The 22,912-nt window shown below is 40.9% G+C and overlaps 1 protein-coding gene across 3 annotated transcripts in view; it reads right to left on the reverse strand.

Moving 5' to 3' along the window:
• The window catches only part of hmga2 (high mobility group AT-hook 2), a 46,150-nt gene that overhangs the window by 18,026 nt on the left and 5,212 nt on the right, over positions 1-22,912 (reverse strand). For all 3 annotated transcript variants that reach the window (XM_035996322.1, XM_031288262.2, XM_035996321.1), the window contains one exon: positions 15,961-16,011. In XM_035996322.1, the coding sequence (XP_035852215.1) occupies positions 15,961-16,011 (51 nt within the window). The remainder of the gene's footprint in view (positions 1-15,960; positions 16,012-22,912) is intronic.

Here is a 22,912-nt window from a genome sequence, read left to right on the forward strand (position 1 = left end):
AAAAAAAAATTTTAGACCAACATTTCCAATCGTACATACCTTGCAGTCAGAAAAGCAGATTACACTAACTGAACACTTTCATGCTCCTTCAATTTTGATGAGCCCTCATGAGCCCTCCTCCAGCATCAACCTCAGGACAAACTGAAAGCTTTTTACACATAATACCTTAATTCTAAAGGGCAGGTAGCCATTTCATTCACTGAGCAAATTCATCCTCCCAGAAGAAAGAACCTTGGCCAAAACATTTGCAACAGTTTTTGCACCACAAGTCATAAGATTCTAAAGTTATCTCTTTCCTTCTGTCCATACACACACTCCCTCGATCTCTCGCCCACATGAAGTCTTGTGAAAGTGTTTTACAACCCTTTCTATTTCTCTCTCTCTCTCTCTCTCTCTCTCGTTCTTTTTTTGTAATTTTTTTTTCAACAACAACTTTGCTAGGCCTTGAACTTGACCCCGTGACACTTCCGTACACGAGTAGCCAACCAGATTCAGGCTTAAGGTTCCAGAAAGAAGCAAAGAATATTTAATCTTGGTAGTTGACAACACTCGCATGTCTTCTGTGGGAGAGTCTGATTGCAGCTTGTTATTGTCTGGGTGACTCCAGAACAGGCACGCCAACTTGTTCAAACACGCAGGTCTTTCTCTAAAAATGATAGTATTGTATTCAAAGGGTTATGTGGAGGTTCTTCTGTTGACTCAATCACTGCATAGCATCAGAAACCATACAGAAAAAAACCCTTTATTTGACCAAATTACACTTAAACACCACTGCAACCCAGTAGCTTTTCCTCTTGAACAGCCATCATACCATATGGCTTTAGGATAAAAGCCATATGCAGTGATGCTATATGAAGTGATGGAAATAAACCAGGGGTCTTATAGATACAGCTACAGGCATTGCCCCCCCGCGCCAGCCATTACGCCCCACCAGAGTTGTGAATTGCACCTATCAGAAATCCAACTAAACCCGGCGATTAGGGGGAATTTGCCGAAGGGCCCTTTGTACAGAAGAAAAATGTCTGTCGTTGCAAGGAATGTGGAAAATTCCTAGCAGACAAGCAGGCTTTTGTTGGTAGGGTTTTGGGGGGTGCTCTGAAAGGAAAGAAAGGCGCAGACAAATTGGATCGGCTCCATTAAGGAGCCTCTGCTGTTTGAAGAGAAATCTGTTCCCAGAGTACCTCAAAGGAAAAGAGCAAGAAAAGTAGAAATGCAATATGTCTGCTTAGACTTTACAATATGTATTTGCCTATTATTTGGTGTATTGAATTTTGCATTTACAGAATATATGTTTTTTGTTCAGTGTATAGTATCTTCAGCAGTCTTAAGTGTCTTGGAACCATTTGATGCAAATGCATGTGGCTGTTTCCCAGCGTGCATGCGTGGCTGCTTTGAAACAGGAAGGATCTATGCATGGCACTCAGCTCTGCCTTGTTTTAACAGAGCGTTGCAGATGTTATGAATTAACCTGTCGGGCCTGGAACAGCTCACTTCCTGCTTCATAATAGTGGTAGCAGAAATACTTTAATGACATAAATGTCCATATCTATTTAAAGAATTTCAAAGAACTGCATTGTGAATGGAATAGGGAAAAATCCAAGCTATCGCTACACAAACATCCAGGAAACCACAGGACAGCCATGTAACTTCCTGTGTTAAACAAACAGTGAATGTGGGTAAGTAAGTGCTCACCTTCTCTGAATGCACTACAAACATGCTTCTTAGGATTTTGTAAGGGGGTGTGCTCATTTTATCACAATGTACCTGCAGAAGTTCAGCTTGTAAATGTGTAATTAGTTAACTGGACTTTTCTTGACAGTCCAGATATGATTGTGTTTGACATATGAGTGTGAAATTGACAATAGGGATGGCCTAAAGTTACATCAGGGGAATTCCTGATGGAGCCCTGAAGCAGGTCAACAAGCCAATTATTTTCAGAGTGAAATGATTAAACTCTTCCAGAGGCAGGAATAAAAATGGGTGGGAGTTAGGAGAGGGAGGCATAGGTGACATGTGGAAATCTCCAAAGGTCCCAGAGAACTCCTGATGTTTGTAGAGTCCCTGTCTGAAAAAAAAGCCTCTAGTGGCTGGAATTCAGCCTTTCAGCCCGGCTGCAGCTGAGGCTGGAGGAAGGTGGGGGGTTGAGAATGTAGGGAATGAGGCAAAGCTGCTGCCCACCCCCGACTCCTTTCAGTGTCTCTTCTGTGGTCTCAGGTCTCTTTTTCTCTCATTTTTACAAATAGACTGGGGAAGGACTATGATACAGCAGAACCAATCTAAAAATAACTAAATGCACCTCATCCAGTCACATCCAGAGCATGACACAAAAACCGAGTCACTACAAATGTAACGGCAACAGGCTGTTCTCATGAACCATTCGTACATATAGCTCCGAAAAAGTAATGCACTGTAATTCATATGTATTGCACACATTTATTGCTATATGCACCACAGTAACTACTGCTGTATAAGACCACTCTGGTCTGCGTAGTGAGGATGTCGGGGTGGATGAGTGGGTCATAAAGGAGAGCATAGAGCGGCGTTCGTTTCCTGGAACCATCTACACGGTTCTGCAGATTTCACCGAGTTAAATTTAAGACTTTTTAAGACCTTTTTAAGACCTGTCTGAAACAATTCCCCAATTTCCTCATTCCCATTGTAGGACTGGTGTCTAGTCACCATGTGGAGGACCCAGAGCACCTCCGCTCTTAGTGTTGGCTGTGATCCAAAGCGACACGGAGGTCGCTTACGGGAGTTGCGGAGCTGCTGTGTGGGTCTCGCCTAGGCAGCGCTGGGGCTGGGGCTGGAGCCGGAGCCGCCAGATACTCGGAAGAACTGACTGATGGCTTGGCTCGTTTGCTGGAGACCCTTCACAGCAGTTAGATGTTTCTCACTTTTTGCATGAGACTCCAGTGCCCGTACACCCAACGTTTAATTGTTTTCTCGCATAAGAAGCAGTAGGCTTCAAATACATTATTAGGAACTTGCTTTAACCAAGACCTAAATTCAAGCCAAGTAGCTCTAAACTTGCAGTTCTCCATACTGAAGAATAAAATCTGTTTTATGTCTGTGGTACAATCAAGAAAGAGACTCGCGCCAATAACATGAAAGTGGATTGGCTGCAATATAAGTTGCTTATTTGTAGTCGTAATACAGCAAATTATATTTGGACTTGCGAAAAAAAGAACTACTACACCACGGGATCAAGAAAGAAACATTCTAAAGTGCTGCAGGAACATTTCAATGAGCATTAGAGGTAGCCTAGCATTAATTTAAGCAAATTTGATTTTGAAATTTTAGACTTTTTAAGACAGTGCAGAAACTCTGCTCTAAAGTCGATGCTGTCCCCCGGGACAGGACAATACATACTTTATATGTCTTATTTATTATCTCCAGATCAATACAGTGTAGAGACGTACTTTTTTGTTTAGAAGCAGAGAAATGCGATTTTAACGAGGTCCTCTGACAACTGTAGGCCATCCAAAAGCTTTTTTAATCCATTATGGAATTACAGTGTCTTTGTAACATAAATAAATAATTGTGAATCCAAAAATCAACTTGTGTATGTTCCCTTTGCTTCTTGACTTTTGGACCCATCGTCTCGCCGTAGCTGAAGCTCATTAACAGACAGCTATAGCTTTCTAAAAAGTCCTTTGGTGCCTTTGTAGTCCTTCAGAAGCTTAGCAATTCAGCCTGAAACTTCGGAGACTTTGCACACTTTGAACGAGTAATGAAAATTCAATATTCTGCCGTCGATGCAGACCAGTGGAGACCCAAGATGGCGACTGACTGGCGGGAAGGACTTCTATTCAGTGTTGGAAGATGAATACAGAGAGGCCATGAGAGCCCCTGCAGGCCTGGAGGCTGAAATGAGTTTGATTTGGTCTACTGATGTCTCATAGCAGACAGAAAATGCGTTAGAGGTGACACAACTAACCTTTTTGAATAAAAGCATATGGACATTTTTGGGAATAAACTAAATAGTTTTATATTTTTGTTAGTTACAGAGTTTATTTTTGTTTCCCCTGATTGCCAGCACTTGGGAGAACAATTTTCAAAAGCCAAAAGCTTTAGTTATTATTGTTCCCTGTGTGATTTCAATACATCTCTTTTCGTTTAGTCTTTTCTTTTGTCTCTATAGTCATATAACAATTTATACATTCATGTGACATCCCTGCAGCATGCATATTCTGATAGCCCAGGTTCTCCTGAAAAAAATGATGTATATAACTTGATTGTGCATAATAGGGTTGAGGTTATACAAGCACTATTACACAAGGAGACCAGGCGAACCAAAGATGGGAAAAAATGGCTTAGAGGGTTTTAGGGAAAAACACAAGACTTTCACCCAGGAAACGCATGTTTATGTTTCAGGAGTAATACTTAAGAGTACCAGTGTTTTAATCCAAAACACAATCTTTTTCTAATCTTAACTAGTCGTCGACCGATGCGTCAAAGTTTGTGGGCTAAGCTCAACTGCACGGCAACAGCCTCTGAAACGAGTGGCACCTCACCGTGACCTGTACCCAGCTGACAGTAACCTTTTCTCTACCAAATGTAAACTTAATTGTCATGTGACCGGTTGTCACGTGACCAGCCGGCGGTTGGCTAATTTCGTAGGTTATCATACGAATTGGTGTGCATATGTTTTTGTACGATATACCAGCCTGGTCTCACAGAATTCCATGAAATGAGCACGAACTGTTAACAGCGCATTACGTGGTGGTGGCACGGAATGTGTGAAAATTCAGTGTGCCCACCACGGAAAACAATGCCAAAGTAAAGTTAATGAGAAGATGACGTAGCATTAAGAGCGACAAGGGTAGCGAGTAGTATGAAAGGCCGAAAATCCGTGTAAGGGGGTTGGTTGGGGTGGTGGATGGGTCAACCAACACAGGACTTTTACCCAGTAGACCGGGGCTCGTGTCCAGCGTGTTACATCTCCTAAACCCAGCTGTCGCTTTCTTGTTTTACTAAACTCAACCGTCCCGTTTTTCTTTTCCCAAACTCAACCGTCACGTTGGCCTTTCATGTGCACGTAATGCTGCTAGTGTTCAGCACTCATTAAAGTCAAGTCAAAGTTTTTATATTTGCTTTTCTAAGCAATCTATATCAAATTTGTCCGTGAGCAGTTCTATAGCACAAAAGAAAATAATGTGTTTTACATTAGTTTGTTTAGAATTGACAGAGGAAGAACTGGATAGTTATCATTAACAGCCAAAGCCACAAAGTCATGCAACTTAATCTCCTGCAAATTATGTTCAAATGCTTTTTCCAAACTCAAATATGGAGGATATATAATGCCACCAGGATGGCTTCTTTTAATTCAATGTATTAAACGTCTCCAGACATGCATTTTGTTACATAAATGTGATGGCAATATTCATATCGCTCTCATGGCTGTAAAAGCCCTCAAATCATTTTTATGTAGGTCATGAGTAATCTTAGTTAGAATACTTTCACATTTCTTCCAACTTCTAACATGGCAAGTCTGAACTGAATGCTGTCAGATTAATTTGACAGCTACAAGGTTAAACAAATACACACTAAGAGAGAGATCCACCCACAGCACTGTAATACATACATAGGAGGCCTAACAGCTCTGGATCTTGGAACAACAAGAAAAGAACAATCTAAGGAACTTAGGGAGCGAGGGGCAACATTAGGGCCCTAAAAGTTCAGATAGGCTATATAACTTGGATGCCAGGATCAATAAAATATAGAGAGCAGAGTTAAAATTGTCCAACTGATGAAGACTTAAAGACGTAAATAACAGTTTCAATGTTTTTGATGGAGAGGAACAGTCTAATCTTTTACATGTTCCTTTAGATGCAGAAATGGTGTTTAACGCCAAGAGAACTACCATGTGGGGTTACAGAAGGAGACAGTAGACCAATTTGAGAATAATATATTTGTACAGTCTAGACCTATGATTTCTGTCTCATTACGATTTAGTTGAAGGAAATTCTGAGACATCCACAGTCAGAGTTGAACAGTGCCTCAAAGATCATCAACGGCTGTTCTTCCAAGTACAAAATGACAAAATGCACACCATCCACTATAATTAAATGAATAAAAATATAGTATTGTATTTTCATTTTTCACAGCGTACATTTCTGCAAAATAATACTCCTCCTCACTATGCCACACACCTTGCTCAAAAGCCTCCTAAATGAATGGACATGTATTCCTCTTCAATTTTGTCTAAAAAAGTTAGATGTTACAGTAAAACAAGTACAACCTAATGTTTTGTGAGTCTAGTTTCTGTGTAAACAGACGTGAATTCTCTATTTATAAGAAAACATACTTATACCTCTTGTCTCTCCAACAGCTTTAACAGATCGTTTCCCATAGTGTGTGTGTGTGTGTGTGTGTGTGTGTGTGTGTGTGTGTGTGTGCGTGCATGCGTGCGTGCGTGCGTGCGTGTGTGTCAAATGCATCTACCACATTGCTAGTGGTTGTTCAAGATCGAGCAGGTTGCCTTTCCAGCATTGTATCACACTAAGCTCCTGACATGATAAAGTAGATCTTACACACTTTCTTTCTTAGACACTTTCCTTCCCTGCTCAGAAATGTCATTGGAGTCATTAAAGACAGCATAGATAACAGCTTCAGAATGGTATAGTAGGACATGTTCAATATAGTGTACAATTAAACTGATATTGATACATTGCTTAGCTTCTGTGTCGGTACTCCTGTCGGTTTCTTCCAACTGGGGGCATGCCAACCGCCATCTAATGTAGGTAATACACTGACTATGGATAAGTGCCTTATACAACCCCACTTCAGAAAATCCATACTATCCCTTTAAGGCTAAATCCACACTAATATGTTTCTGGGCTTGGGCATTTCTGAGCCTCTAAAATGGAGACATTTGGAAACACTGCTGATCCCGTTTAAGTTTGAAAACTCTGGGGTTGCGTTGTAGTCTGGATGGGCAGAAACGGAGACCTTTGGAAACGAGGATGCAGACACCCAGGTCTTATCGGTAAGTAACAGCTCGTTGTCGGTCCAAGCAAATAAATCCCTGGTCTTACTTTTCGCCATTTCTCCAAAGTATTTTCTGTATTATTATTATTAACCGGTGCCGTCAGACACCGCCTACCAAGAGTCTGGGTCTGTCCGAGGTTTCTTCCTAACAAAAAAAAAGGGAGTTTTTCCTCGCCACTGTCGCAATAGCTACTGCTAATGCTTGCTCTTGAGGCAACCACTGTAATAGTTGGGGCTTCGTAAACTACAGCGTGTGGTCTAGACCTACTCTATCTGTAAAGTGTCTCGAGATAACTCTTGTTATGATTTGATACTATAAATAAAATTGAATTGAAATTGAATTATACAACTTACACATCCATGATTTTCATGAGTAACTTTAAACAATCTGCTTACCTTTTACACTGGCGCGCGCATGCAAAGTGTATGCGAATGGTCATGTGATATGCGTTTGTCAGAATTGTTTTACGTAATGGACAGAGATCATTTCTGTTACGAAGACTAAACGCTTGTGTGGACGGAGATTTTTGTTTCAACGCGCCGTTTATAAATGAAAACGTAGTATTGTGGATGTAGCAGAAGATCTCTGCTGGTCCACCCTAAAGACAGGACCCCGCCTGAGAGGAAGACTGGAGTGACGTATGACATCATCATGGCATCCTATGTGACAGCCGTGGGGAACACTACATCACTAAAACAGCAAAAAAAAGAGAGGGGTAGAGGCAGGGGTTGTGTTATCAAATTAAGCAAATATAGAACTTCGGACAACTGAACAATCTCCATCATAACTGAACAACCTCCATATGTTGATGAAATCTGTGAGATTCAGTTAAAAGCAAGTAAGCGGACCTTGAGTTAAGATCATTTTGTCAAAGTTATAAAGGTCAAGAATATATTGTACTACCAATTTAGACTCTTGTTGGTGCACAACAGACCTGATTCAGCCCTTGACTCTTTCTGGAGACCTGGAGGATGTTGCCCAGGATCCCTGGAGCCCAAGTTCCATATTTCTCTGTAATGCATGCCAAGGCTATAAAAAGCCTTTTAATGTGTGACACTGATCACAGTAGCACAATTACCCCTGCCTTACACATGCCCACATTCAAAGGGGAGACGTTTTCCCAAGCTGCTACAGTAGTTTCTGAGGGCTTTCCAGGCCTCATCACCACTTTCTCAAAGCTGCTGGACAAACTCCTAATCGTGCTGCTCATCACCTCTGCCAAACTTTCTTACTTTTTTTCTCCCCTGAGTTCTGATTCCATTGCTTGGCACCTGCCTTCAGTGTCTGACCCACAGCCAAGAGCAGCAAAGCCTTGCGTGAGATAGGAGTAGACCTCTCCTATTCACACTATATCAACTCCCCGAACACACACTCATGCCATAGCACTTGTGTGCCCTTGCCCATTCACTTAGTCATTTCCGCACATTTAATGTGGAGGGCATTAGTCTCACAGTAGACTCCATTTAACACCATTACGGGTTTGCATGGGCACAGAAAGGGGAGATGGGTATAAGTGTGTCCTGGGTGTGAGTTACTTCGGATGTGACTCCAGAGAATCAAACACAAAGAGGCAGCTGTATGGAAGGCAGCAGGACAGCCCAAGGGCAGCGAAATAGTTTGGCTTCCAAACCCTGGCAGAGAGGAACTGACTGACCAGTGGAAAGGGAAGCAAAGCTCAAATAGAGAAGAGTGATGCAGAATAATATGTTTTCCTCTTTCCTGTCCTTTCTATACACATACAAATGGTGCACATGGTACAATTCCTGCTTGGAATTGTTGGACCATTGCTGTACTAATCATCTTTGTTTCACTTGAAGCCTTTTTTTGTGCTGTATTACAAATATTATCTCCAGACTCCTCAGCACTATTTTCCACAACAGCATTGTAAAGGAAGTAAACATTCTATTGAATTACCATTCAGTTGAATCTTTGCAAAAACATACCGAGATGCCACTTCACACAGGAAACAATGTTTTAAGTCAATTGCATTCCTCTGGCTCATAGAGACTTACACCGGCTGCGTAAATTTGCGTTACTCGTGCAAGTTTGATTGCTCAAATTGAAATATTTGAACGCAAACAGATACGAGAATGACGGGAATTCTGCGTGTTCGCATCATGTCATGCAATTTGCACAAAACGTGAGCGGTGGGAAAACAACATAAGTCTGTAGATGACTCTTAATCACAACTGTGCTGCTTTTGTTACCTGAGCATTAGTCTCGCATTGACAGACCTATCTCCACAGGTAAGGTCTGGCTACACCACACATACATTCTGGGACAGGAGAAAAAAATCGCTCTGGGTTGTTTGCATTTCTTTAAACCAATTTACCATCCTCTTGGGCAGCGCTAAGCTTTGGACGCAGCAATGGTGGCTCTACAAAATAGTCTCGGGAAGGAACTTGTTTTGTTGGAACATTTGCACCACGCAAAAGAAAACGCCACATACAATATTAAATGAAGTTAACTGTTTGATGTCAGACCAGGGGGGAGCTAATCAGCACATATCTGCGTTCATCAACCACCAGAACCGGACTGTGCGTGTGTGTGTGCGTGAGAGAGAGAGAGAGAGAGAGAGAGAGGGGTCTCGTGTCGTATGATCGCTGCAAAGTGCTGCGGGAAACCCTGAGATGTTTAACGTTATTTGCTGTTACCAGTTTATCGACATGTGTACTTCATCTATAGCAATCATATCAATCTGTCCAAAAACGTCCCAGTTAGATAGTAAATGCCATAAATATATTATTTGTAAATCTTAACAATCATTCCCCGAAAGAACCGAGCAGGCCTGCCTTGTTGCACGATCAACATTTTCTACAAAACTTGCCATGTTCAGAGTGTAGCTCGAAGTTTTTTGTTTCCTAAAGTGAACGTAGTTTGAGAACGGCAACACACAGAGAGCGGAAGGTGAGGGATATCAGGCAATTATTCTGGAAATTTACTTCCGTTGATATTCCGTTGTGCAGAATAGGACTGCTAACACTGAGCTCCTTGACACGCATCCTTTGTAATTTTAGCACTGACAGGTCGAGACGGTGGGACAGCGACAATTTCACCAACAGATGAATGAAGGAGATGTTTACTTTGTGCATCCCTAAACGTGCACAACAAAACTCAACAGTGCACCTTTAACTAGAGCAGGCTGTTAGGGCCATTAAGAACCAATTGACCTCAATTATCATAAAACACAGAAGTCTGGTCCCCTACCAATAAGCCACTGCTGTGGTATTTCCTTGCCAGTAACTTCAATAAGATAGCAAAATAATCAAAACTTTTGTTTTTACAATTTTCATTGTTATTGCCATGACAACAAGAAGAACTTTCTTATAGGCAAGTTAAGAATGCCAATGATTTACTGTAACAAGGCTTCAAACAGGGACAAAGAGTTTAGCTTGCCTGTAGAGGAACCAACACATAAAATCCAATGGACAGTCGCCATTTGGCAGCAGAAAAGGGAAACTGCTGTGCACTACTGATGAATGCAATCTATTGGAGAGCAGAGACTCCCCCTTCAAGCTTCTACTCAAAGAGGAAGCTGGTCAGCTTGGCAGAGGTCTGCCTATCCATCTCAGCACCTGCACACAGAGGACAGGACCTGCAGCCATACAGTGGAGGAGCAAGAAGACATACTGATGAGGGACAACCGATTCCTGCTAGCTGTGTGTTGGTAGTACAGAGGGAAATACAATGCATGACAATGAATAAACCAAATACAAACCCCAGAGACACTCCACCAGCAGACTGAAACGTCATGACTCACCTACTGGTGTTGGATATTTTCAGTTTTTGAATACTGGCGGAATCATCTCACAAAAATATACTGTGTATTACAATATACATCGATTTTGATCCAGTCATTACATATACACCCACTTATTTTGTCAAGAGCAGGCGGTTCAAGCCTATCCCAGCTTACAATGGCCAACAGATATCTCAAGATAGCAATGTAAGATGACATATACTGTGATAAGCAACTCCTGCATCAAACACAGTCAGCTGTAGCATCTATCCTGATAGACTTCTTCTCTTCGTCTTGTAGCTTAGCGAATAGACTTACTTCACTCCTTCAATTTATTTTATTCATTCAAGAGAGGAACTTGTGATGAATGGAGTTATACTTGTATCTATATTGTATAGTGTCTATCCTGCCTATCACATTAATGTGTCCTGGGATAGCCCCCTGCGACCCCTGTTTGCCTGTATGATATGTGCAATAAAAACATATCAAAGCATAGTCCACACCTTACAGACACTCATACTGGTGACGGTAAGGTGTGGACTATACTTTGATATTTTTTTACTGCATATGTTATGTTTGATCCCACACTGCAAATCAGCTTCTTTTTGGTATAATAAAGTTAATCAACTCAACTGTGTACAAACTGTGTACACGTATAGATAATGGTGTTTGGTGTTTTAAGTCCCTAACGTCGTCTTCCAGGCAGCGCTGCCTGGAAGGCACTAGGATTAGGCAATGGTTAGGGTTAGGTTTAGGGTTAGGTGCCTTGAAGTCGACGGTTGCAGCGCTGCCTTGAAGTCGACTTGGGGGCTTAAAACAACATTGAGCATAGATAATACAGGGATGAATAAACATTTTAATTTCACCATCCCACTTTTGGTTCTGCAAGACATTTTTCTTTCTATGTTTCCACACTACACTGCAACTGCTCTAAGGGCCATCTTCGGGCGAAACACATTTTTGCTGATGTCCGCAAAGATGCTAGTGCTGAGATAGGGTCAACATAGTCAACCCCTGCCAATCCGACCGCAGAGATAGTCATTATAAAAGGCAAAAGATCAGTCATTGGCTGACAAAGGAAAAGGACACGTGTGAACCAAACTGATTGGCACAACAACAGCGGGAGTGGGACATAACGGACAAGGTCACTAGCAACAGATAGCGCTCACAATATGATTGCCGCTGCAAGGAGTCTACCATTCGAGCATTTGCCATGTGTGACTCACATGACACAAAGGGTGATTAACGTGGCTTTACGGGGTGGCGGATTTGACAGCGTTTTCGCGAAATGCCGTAAAATAGTTGGACACTTCAGACGCAGTCCCACAAACACAGCAGAGCTTAAAGCTCAGCAAGCCTCTCATGGACTAATAGAGGAGTCCATTGTCCAGGATGTACCGACACGCTGGAATTCAACTCTTGAAATCATCAGGCAGATTCAACACAACAAAGATCCACTGAAAGCAAAGCTGTACAGCACAAGCACAAGTTAGCCATGCTAACCTCAGCTGAATATCACAGGCTGGCAAAGTTGGCATGGTTTTATGTCGGTTAGCCTAATAGCTGGTTTGATTTGCATTGAGAGATGATTTTATGGAAAGTACCCCATGCCAATCTCTAGGTTTGGTGAAGAGTATGTGATGATGTGGGGCTATTTTAATTCCAAAGACCAAGGGAACTTTATCAGGATGCATAGTATCCTGGATCCATGAAATAACTGGCCTTTAAAAATCGAAATCTGCCTGCCTCTATGGGAATTTAACATAGGGGTGTACTGACTTTTGTTGCCAGCGGTTTAGACATTAATGGTTGTGTGTTGAGTTATTTTGAGGGGACAGCACATTTACACTATACAAGCTGTACACTTAATACTTTACATTGTAGCAAAGTGTAATTTCTTCAGTGTTGTCCCATTAAAAGATATAATGAAATATTTACTAAAATGTGAGGGGTGTACTCACTTTTGTGAGATACTGTATGTCTGCAGTTCATATGGATGCCTCAACAAATTAAGATTGTTATGGAACACTTGTTTAATAAATGTAAATGGTTGAGATAATAAAACTGAAGAATTTGTTTCTTTAAACCAGTTTGTCATGCATTTATTTATTTTAACACTACATGTTTACAAGTAAATCCTAGTATTTTAAATTTGCAATGAATCATGATTAATCACAGCCATGACTGTGATTCCATTTTTTTTAATCAATTGACAGCACTAGGTTAAACAAAAAAAAGAAAGAAAAGCATCTAAGGATACTAATGATCATGCTGACAGGTTGATGTGGTAGTTAAACATTTTCTTGTCCATAGCAGAGCAGAAAGCAGCTGTAAGGCAGAGACTTTGATTGTCATATGACTCAGCACATGGCCTGTAGCAGTCAGAAAGATACACTATCTACAATCCACAACTGACTAGTTTGAAGTGCGGCCTGTCTGTAGTTCTGCCAGAAGGGTTGACATAAAGCAATGGAGGCCACTGCGTGGGTGCATGTTGGTGTGTGTGTACCTGGGACATGCAGGCTCCGGCAGGCAGCACAACAAAGGAAAAGCTGCAGTAATTCTCAACTGTTTTATTAGTTCAGCCCAAGGGTTCAGGAGCTGCTGTTCCTGCTCTGACGTAAATTATTTTGGCTTGAAATTTTACATTTGCATTGGTATGAACTGGGGTTGACGCTCCATATTCATGTTCCATCTTGAAATACGTTAGCTGGTAAGGGACATACAGGACATACTGCTCCACCTTTCACGTTTTCTCTGTCACATGATAAACTCACAGGTGCTGCTAACGCTGATAATGGGTATCGTAGCTTCCCGGCCCCGGCAAGTTTGAAGAAGGAAACATGGAGAACCACACGTATTCAAAATCCAAATTTCAGGAACAGGAGTCTTCTTCTTCTTCGCCCAGAAAAAGAAAATAGGATATTGAAAAGAGCAAGAGACCATGAAGAGCAAGAGACTTTTTGAAGCGTGAAGGCTACCGTAGCTGTAATACGTACTTTGAACTGCGTGGTGGGAGAGAGTTGATTGCGATGTATGATCTCAATGCTAGATGGGAGACATTCCTACACGCACATTGGACCTTTAATTTACCACAAATTCTTTGCCAGCCATTTAAGCATACCATGAAGTTGTGTTTTCTTCCAAGTGACAATTACAGTCTATTGATTTTTAGTCCACTATGAAATCCAACTTGCTGTAATTTGCTTGCAGACCTTAAGCCATCAGTAAACAACATGTCTGTCGGTATAACTACAAGCCCCTAAGCAGCGATTCATACCAAAAAACAGTGCTGCATTTAAACAACGCACATCCAGGCAGGAAGTCTCTAATTTAAAGGCTTATCATCAGACACCAAAATACTGCACAGCACTTTGTAATACTCACAGATAGGAAAGTTATCTGGAAAGTCTCTCAACTATTTTATCTTTTGTCACAACATGAGGTAAACAGTACATATACAGTGTTACCATTACAAAGTAATTACCATTTTTTTCAAGCAGAGTTAAATTTGGTCTGATGTCATTTTATTTATTTATTTATTTATTTATTATGTTGGATGAAAAATAATGTCAACACCATCAAATCACAACAGATCACTTGACCTTTAGGATAGAAATAACATATTAATATAACATGTTTTACCACAATGCAATAAAATAAGGGATGACTATATTGCGTTATAATATACACAATATAAAAGTTATAATAACAGGTGCATGCTGGATCTGGCCTTCGTTCCTTCATTAGGCCTTTCTGCTGTCTTAGACACCTTTAACAGCAGTTGCAGAGCATTTATTCTCCAACTATTTGAGGACTAGCCCGCTTTTCGTTGCTTGTGTGTTTAAAAAATCTGCAGGGTCTCTCTTTGCTCTAAGTGTGTGTTTGCAGCCTGCAGTCATTGCAGTGTTTATATTGTTTATTAATCTGTGTTACATCTGTGTCTTGGTAAGGCGCTATTCAGCTGCTGACTATATAATAATTATACTATCTGTTCATACTGATTTGTCTTAACTTTCCCATAAATGTGGCCATTGTGACTCTATAGGTCATGTTACTGTAATATTGTACTTAGCACCTCTGCTACATCCCTATGCAGTCATCGCTAACTGTTTAAGGATGTAAGTCCCTATGCAGTCCGACTCAGAGACAGGAGTTTGAAATAATTTATGTAAAAATCACGTATATTTGGAAAGCTCTGTTCCCCGAATCTCCTGAACAGGTGGGGATTGCAAAGTTAGCATGACAAAAGGTGTCACAATGGCCACATTTATGGAAAATACAAGTTTGGTGTGGCTGAGGAAGTGGTTTATATCAAATAGATTGTTGTATGCACAGCTTGCAAAGCATGAAATAATTCATATTTGGTATGGCAGTGCAGTTCACCTGGTTTGCCTGGTCTTTTAATGTATGCCCATGGCATGCTACTGTGAGCAACTGCGAATTACTCCAAAGACATTAGACTTGACATAAATCCTGCAGTGTGGTCCTGGCAGCTGTGGCCTGTTGTTGAAGGAGGCCATAAAGGGCTAAGGATTAAATGTACATGCATGTGAACCGAGCAGTTCATTTACGTGCTTACGTGCATGGAGCTGATAAGTCTCAGCAAGCTGCTAACAGTTGATTCTTGGAACACACCAATCCTTCCAGGAAATAACAATACATGTAAAATCCACACTTTATGACTCTTCAACTCTGTTCTTGTAAGCTTTCACTTCATTTTTCCTCCTCTGACGCATAGAAATGCAGACATGATATATGCAGGAGAAAGTTCATGTTCCCTGCATCTCCCTCGCCCTTTCTGGTGGCACTTCTAACTACCAACTGCTTTTCCCTGCACTAACAATCAGGCCTGTTACTTTGGACCTGATAAACACTGAAGCCTTCAAGCTGTCAGTGGAATTATTTAAGTATTCCTTCGGGCCAGCATGGAGAGTAAACATTTTCTTTGACTGATAACACAAACTTTGGAGATATCCCTGAACACACATGGACCAGCAACAACCAGAGAGGAACCTCTATATGTATTCAGGCCACATAGTGAAAGTTAATAACAAGAGATGACCACAAAATAGTGAAACAGTCCATCTAAACATATGCATTAAAACCAGGCAATATACCCACTGGGAGACGAAATGCTGTTGAATGATGGAAGTGTGGAAATAAAACTTCTATCCAACGGGCTTTTCCATGCACATTTACATTTATTTATTTAAAACCACTGACTCACCCATTTCCTGGGTCGCCCCCTGGGTCTTTTCTCCCCGGTTGCCTCAGCTTTCTGTGAAGACATAGATTAGGAGTAATACAATAAGTCTTTACCCTGACTATCACTTCATGACATACATGATATGAACATTTCATATTAAACACGTGCAAAGACATTCTCTGGCACACATTTAAGGTATTAGAAGGCCACACCAGTATTAAAAATGCCCCATTCATTCAACAAAGTGATATATAGAGTAAACAATACACATACGTTGACATGCATATAAAGCAGTTATGTTTAATGTTGGTATGATAAACAGAATGTACAATTCATGTAACGGTTAAGTGTGTGAATGTGTGTTGTGTAAGTATGTTTGTATATGAGTGTATGCATGTGTGGATGACAGGCAAGGTTTTCATGTTTAGTGAACCTACAAATGTGGCAGAGACGATGATAATAGTAAAGATGAATAGATGAATAAATAAAATGAAACAAAAATACACCTGAATAAAAAAGAATAAATAAGTACTAATAATACAGACGCTGTATCTCTAAGGGCTGTAACTGGTGCCTCAGCTACCCCTTCCTCAACTGCAACCATGCCATCAGACAAGGAACACTCAAACATGTCCAAGTCAGCGTTATCAATAGCTCTAACTTGTTTGTGTCATTTGTCAGTCTGACCCTCTCGTCAGGCTTACTACACACACTACACAGCTGACACAGACTAAAACATAACAAATGTTACCATTGCTGATATGATTTGATTATGTCCAAAACAAAAAAAAATAAGATTCATGTTTTGATAAACCAGAATTATCATTTCGTTTTGAAATAAGTATTTAAGTAATGTAATACACACTAAGGGCCCTATCTTGCACCCAGCGCAGCGCAAAAGCCGACGCAAGTGTCTTTTCTAGTTTAAGACCGACGCAGTTGTCAATTTCCAGTCCAGCGCCCGCGTCGTTGAAATAGCAAATGCACCAGCACCCATCTTTGCGCCCATGGGTGTGCTGGTCTTACAGGGAGGTGTGTTCAGGTGCATTCTGGGCGTGCTGGTCTTACAGGGAGGTGTGTTCAGGTGCATTCTGGGCGTGCTGGTCTTACAGGGAGGTGTATTCAGGTGCATTTTGGGAGTATTGCTATCTTGAGGCAGCGGGAAGTGATTGCACCATTGACCAACAAAAACCTGGTCTAAAGTCAATAACGCAGCATTTCATTGTTATTTTAACAGCAAATTAGTAAAATGCTCCTAGGCTCGAGCACAGCGCACACACACTATGCTTGTTACACACACAGGGACACACAGCAGCACACACACATGCAGAAGATTACAAATAAAAATATGACGGTGCAAATCCTCCATCATGATAGCAATGCGCCAAGGTCCAAACACGCCTAGTTTTTAAAGGGAATGGGAGATGATCTCTGATTGGTTTATTGCATGTTACGCCCAAAACACACCTATGATTAATGAAGACACTAAGTACAACCCTTTAGAACCATGCGCCCGGCACACGGACCCTTTTTTTCACCGTCAAACTAGCAAAAGTGGATTTAGACACGCCCTAAACACACCTGAGCCAGGCGCTTCACGCCGTGCACTTAGATCGTTGAAATAGGGCCCTAGAGCTCCAAATGTGTTAATACACCCCTGAAAACAGTCCCCAACAAATGCACTATTTCCTCCTTTGAGTAATGTTTGCTAAAACTACAGTGACCAGCTGTTTTAGGAAATTACTTATATAGTACTACTTTTAAATAAAACAATATATTTGTGAGCTGAGAGAAAAATGTCACACAAGAATGGACATGACCTAAATGTGTGTACATTTACAGAGCACTCCATTACTGTAAAATGAATACCTGGAATGTCCCTGTGTGTTTGGCTCAAGGGGAGGGAATTACCTTTTTTACTGAGATAGTAGAATGATTTGATGTTTGTGGGAATTGGGTGCGATTGGACCCTGCTGACTGTCCAGCGCAGTCCAAAAGCCAAGCTCCGCAGTCATCCACAATTAACAAGACCAGACACGTGTCAATAATTCATCGAATACATCCAGGCTCCCTGGCTCTAGTTGGCAGGGAGTCAGGTGAAATCTTATTTAAATTGCTAAACTACGATTCATTTAGCAGACAATGACCGTTAAGTATCAGTTGGTGGTGGTGTTGGGGCATGTGTGTGGTTTTCCGCAGCTATTTTGCTCAGAAAACAACACCAGCTCCATTGTCATCCTGAGAACATGCCACCCAGCCTGCTCACATGGCAGCAGGTGGAGTGTTTCAACACACTGCTGCCTGGATCCCAGAGTCAAAAACACACAGGAAGCAGGACCTCTTAGACCATGTTCACACTAATGCAAAGACTTTCTTCTCTGTTTTGGCCACCCAGCCAAATTAGTGGCTCACATGGTGTGCACAGGAAAACTGGGCTTAAAAAACAACAACACACAACTACAATTGTTAACCTTTCACAGGCATGGTTGAGTACTTTGTCATAGGAACATTTAGAAGCCAACTTTTGGCTGCATCTGTTTAGGATCACTAGAGTTGTGTTACTCACTTAGGCATGACTGTAATGATTATTAGTAAGTTTTTACCTACTAATTACAATGAAAAATTCAGCAATTGTATTGTATCCTAGTTACGGTTCCCATTAATGCTCTGTTCCAAACATTATAGGGAGATCAGCTTGTTTGCTCTCTTCATGGGATAATCAATATCATTTTTTGTTAGTTCACTGGACAGCCTGATCCAGGATATGTTAGCGTGTGTGAGGTGACATTGGAGTTGTTGAAAGTAATTCTTTGATTACTGCTAATGTACAGGAGAGGATAAACTAAACTTGTGTACTTTTCCAGTAAGTTTCAATCACACAAGAGGTGGAAAGAATCAAAGCACACTATATTTAATCATAGTGCTTGATTACGATTTAACTAAAGTACTTCTACATTTCACACCTTTCACCAGTTATATTAAAGCATAATGCAGACACAATGATGATGTCTTGTCATGTACCATTCTAATGCTCTGCTAATGCAGGGTTTCTATCATGACATATCAAATTGCTGGCTAGGCAATCTGTGTACTGTAATCCCAGTTCTCTGTTTAGAATGCTGCATTTTTAATGTGGAGATTTAATCGTCTGAAAGCTAACACCCTGTTTAATTAATCATCAGAGTGTTTTCTATGTCTGAGCAGAGAGATGCAGCATGTCTGTAGCAGTCCCGAATACCCAGGGATCTGACACCCCTTTCAGCAGGATGGCCTTCCAAAGCCATTACAAATCACCATTACAAAAAAGATTATTGTGACTGGTTTATGTTTGGTTTGGTTTAGGCAAAAAAAAAAACATGATATGAACACATATGCAGTTTTGGATCAGTGACAATAAGTACTTAATTTAAATATCTTTATAAAACAGACCCGCCGTGAACTGTATAATGAATAACATAAATTGGAGCCTACAAAAATATGCCGCCAGTTGTGCCGCCTGGCCGGCAAGTGTTTCAACGCATGCGTGATACAAATAGTGTAGGGAATCCGTCACGTTTTCTACTACGCATTTATGCACATGCGCATATTGGATCGTGCAGGCAGCACAGATCGCGTACCGACAGTCACCACTTCATAGGACCTTGTTTGTTTGAAGCATGAGGCATTTACACACTTTGTTCATCAACCTATCCACCTAGACATCCTAATCGAAGTAATAACAGAACTGTAATTATTCACAAAGCCTTGTTAAAGGTTATTTCAAGTGTTTGAACAAACAACCATACCTGCTGATTTTCTGGTAAGGTTGGTCCAAGATTTTGGAGAGAATTACCCTGTATTCAACCCCAGACCTGACATTTTCGGTACATAATGCCTTATTTTTTCAGAATGGTGTAAAAACTAGTCTGTATTTTGTAGTAACAGTCCAGTGTGTGCAGTACAATTGTTTCTACTTACAAGCTGCCATGATATCTGCCAGAGATTGCAGAAGTGATTGATGTGGGGAGGGGAAGCAAACCTTTAAAGAGTATAAGTTAAAGGTGTGGGCTGACCCAGGACTCTTTCATCTGGAAAGATTGATATCTTCCGTGTTTATCATAACAATACCAGATGAGATGAGACTGGATTATGGCGAGAGCAGAGTGGTTCACTTTTCAAAGTGCTGGGAATGTTTACAGTGGTTCATGGTGGCAAGGGAGCACTAAGGCTGCTGTCATCATGAGCCTAACACAGTTTTATCTAACTAATGAATGAAGACACAGGGACTTGCCCTGGCCTCGCTGAGATGTACAGTATCACAGCCCAAACGTTAGGTGGGATTTTGCTGTAAAATTCCAAAAGCTTTTCTCTGGATCAGTTTTTCTTTGCAACTTTAATCTTTTCTCATTCATCAACTCTATCTCTCATGCACACAGTCTCCTCTCTGTGTACACAAGTGTGTGAGAGTGCTATGAGTTATGGCCGCATGTTTTCTATAATCACAGATGGACAAATAGGTTCCTGTGTTTTCATGTGTCCATGTTTGCAGTTGAAAACAGGTTTCTATTGTTGAAAGATCGTGGTAAGGTATGTGGCTATTGTTAGACTGGAACTTGCTTCTGTGGGCTGCACATAAGCGAACGAGCACAGGTGTCAATTGGAGACATTCTTGTCGCTGTTTCTTTTATACTTTTACAGAACCTGAACATATTTTTTCTTTTTCCCATAACACCCTTCTCTGCATACATCCACAAAGACATGTATACTCTATCGGATCAGTTAGTGACCTTTTAAAGGTAGGGTTTTCCAATATATACGTTTTTTATATATTGTTTAACGGTCTTTACACCCCGACAGCAATAAATAACTTATGGGCTCTGAAAAAGGAGTGAAAAAGATCTATCATCTGTAGCTGCTGTTATGTGCTATAATCCTTTAAAAACTCCCACCATTCAAACATAACGGGCCGTTTTTTAAGAACCAATGAAATGCCTCATTGCCCCGCTGCTCGTTCTCTACCCCTCCTGTGAACCTGTGAGCCTGAGCTCAGCGCGCGTCGTCACCAGCAGAGATACTGCAAGTCTGCTGAAGAATGGAGGAGAAACTCAGCAAAAGCTGCCGCTGCCGCGCTTACTTGCATCCGCCTGCCCTGTTAAAAAGGCAAAGAAAAGAAAAAGGGCTGCAGATACAGAGAGGACAAACTGGAGTAAACATTGGCATAGCTTTTCAGCAACGGCGACAGCCGAGGGAGCTGCAAGGCATGGAAAGTGAAGCTGTGGTTGCCGTCTTTCTGTTGGAAGGAACTTTACGTTTTGGTAACACTTTACAATAAGGTACACAAAAATGTAGGTAGTTACTAAGGAATGAATAAGGAACAAATGAGGAACGAATAAGCAACGAATGAGGAACAAATGAGGAACAAATGAACAAATGAGGAACAAATGAGGAACAAATGAACAAATGAGTAACAAATGAGGAACAAATGAACAAATGAGTAATGAATGAGGAACAAATGAGGAACAAATGAGTAACGAATGAGGAACAAATGAACAAATGAGTAACGAATGAGGAACAAATGAGGAACAAATGAACAAATGAGTAATGAATGAGGAACAAATGAGTAACGAATGAGTAACGAATGAGGAACAAATGAGGAACAAATGAGGATGACTGATGATAATTAATGAGATGTTCCTGAATGACTCAAGCACTAATGATTAGTTACTGATAAACAGACTAAAAGTTACTGTTTGAATGAATCATTAGGTACTACTAAGTTAATGAGAAGTTACTGAGGAATGAATGAGGAACGAGTGGTTAGTTAATGATAAGTTCCTGAAAGACTTGGACTCAAGCACTAATGATTAGAGTTACGGTATTAATGTATCATTAGGTAATAGTAAGAAGTTACTGAGGAACGAATGCATTCCTTTATTGGAAAGGTAAACAAAATGCTTCACTAATGGTAGTTAATGGTTAAGTAATCATTTGTTAATGATTTACAACTCAGTATGATAAATTACTGTATTTGCAGGTACGCACAATGCTTCACTAGTGCTTGAGCCCCTGCCATTCAGGAACTTCTCATTACCTAACCAGACGTTCCTCTTTCATTCCTCAGTAACTTCTCATTAACTTACTATTATCTAATGAATCATTAATACAGTAACTCCCAGTGGGTTTATCAGTAACTAATCATTAGTGCTTGAGTCCCAGTCATTCAGGAACTAACCAGTCATTCCTCATTGGTTCCTCATTGGTTCCTCGTTCATTCCTCATTGGTTCCTCGTATATTCCTCCTTGGTTCCTCATTCATTCCTCATTGGTTGCTCATTGGTTCCTCGTTCATTCCTCATTGGTTCCTCGTATATTCCTCCTTGGTTCCTCATTCATTCCTCATTGGTTCCTCGTTCATTCCTCATTGGTTCCTCGTATATTCCTCCTTGGTTCCTCATTCATTCCTCATTCATTCCTCATTGGTGCCTCAGTAACTACCTACATTGTTGTGTACATTATTGTAAAATGTTACATAAGTTTTTATTTTGTTTTGTTTATTGGGGGGGGGGGGTGATTTGTTGTTTTCGAGAAATGTCTAGCCAACGCTAGCAATTTATGTTGTGTTAGTCATATTAGCCCAATGCTAATGTTAGCTTCCCTGTTGATCTAGGCTACTAGTAAGCTACACTAGCTAACGTATGTTTACATATTCTTATCTAACAGAACGCTAATTTGTGTAACGTTATATGGTCGCCAGGGTCTGAATGTGTTACGTGTCATTTACATATTGGCTTTACACAAATGTGCTGAAGCAGGGTCTACTTTTTCTTTTTGTTATTATTTTGCAGTAATGACAAGGATGATTCGATGTCGACACGGATCGATGAGACCACTTCTCCGTGCTGTGTCAACTATTGTTTCACAGTCTCTGTCCAACCGGTGAGTAACATTAGGCCTAGAGCTTGATGCAGAAGTGAACATGGATTACAGTTCTCTT

Source organism: Sander lucioperca, chromosome 20 (genome assembly GCF_008315115.2).
Source record: "Sander lucioperca isolate FBNREF2018 chromosome 20, SLUC_FBN_1.2, whole genome shotgun sequence".
Classification (NCBI taxonomy): Eukaryota; Metazoa; Chordata; class Actinopteri; order Perciformes; family Percidae; genus Sander; species Sander lucioperca.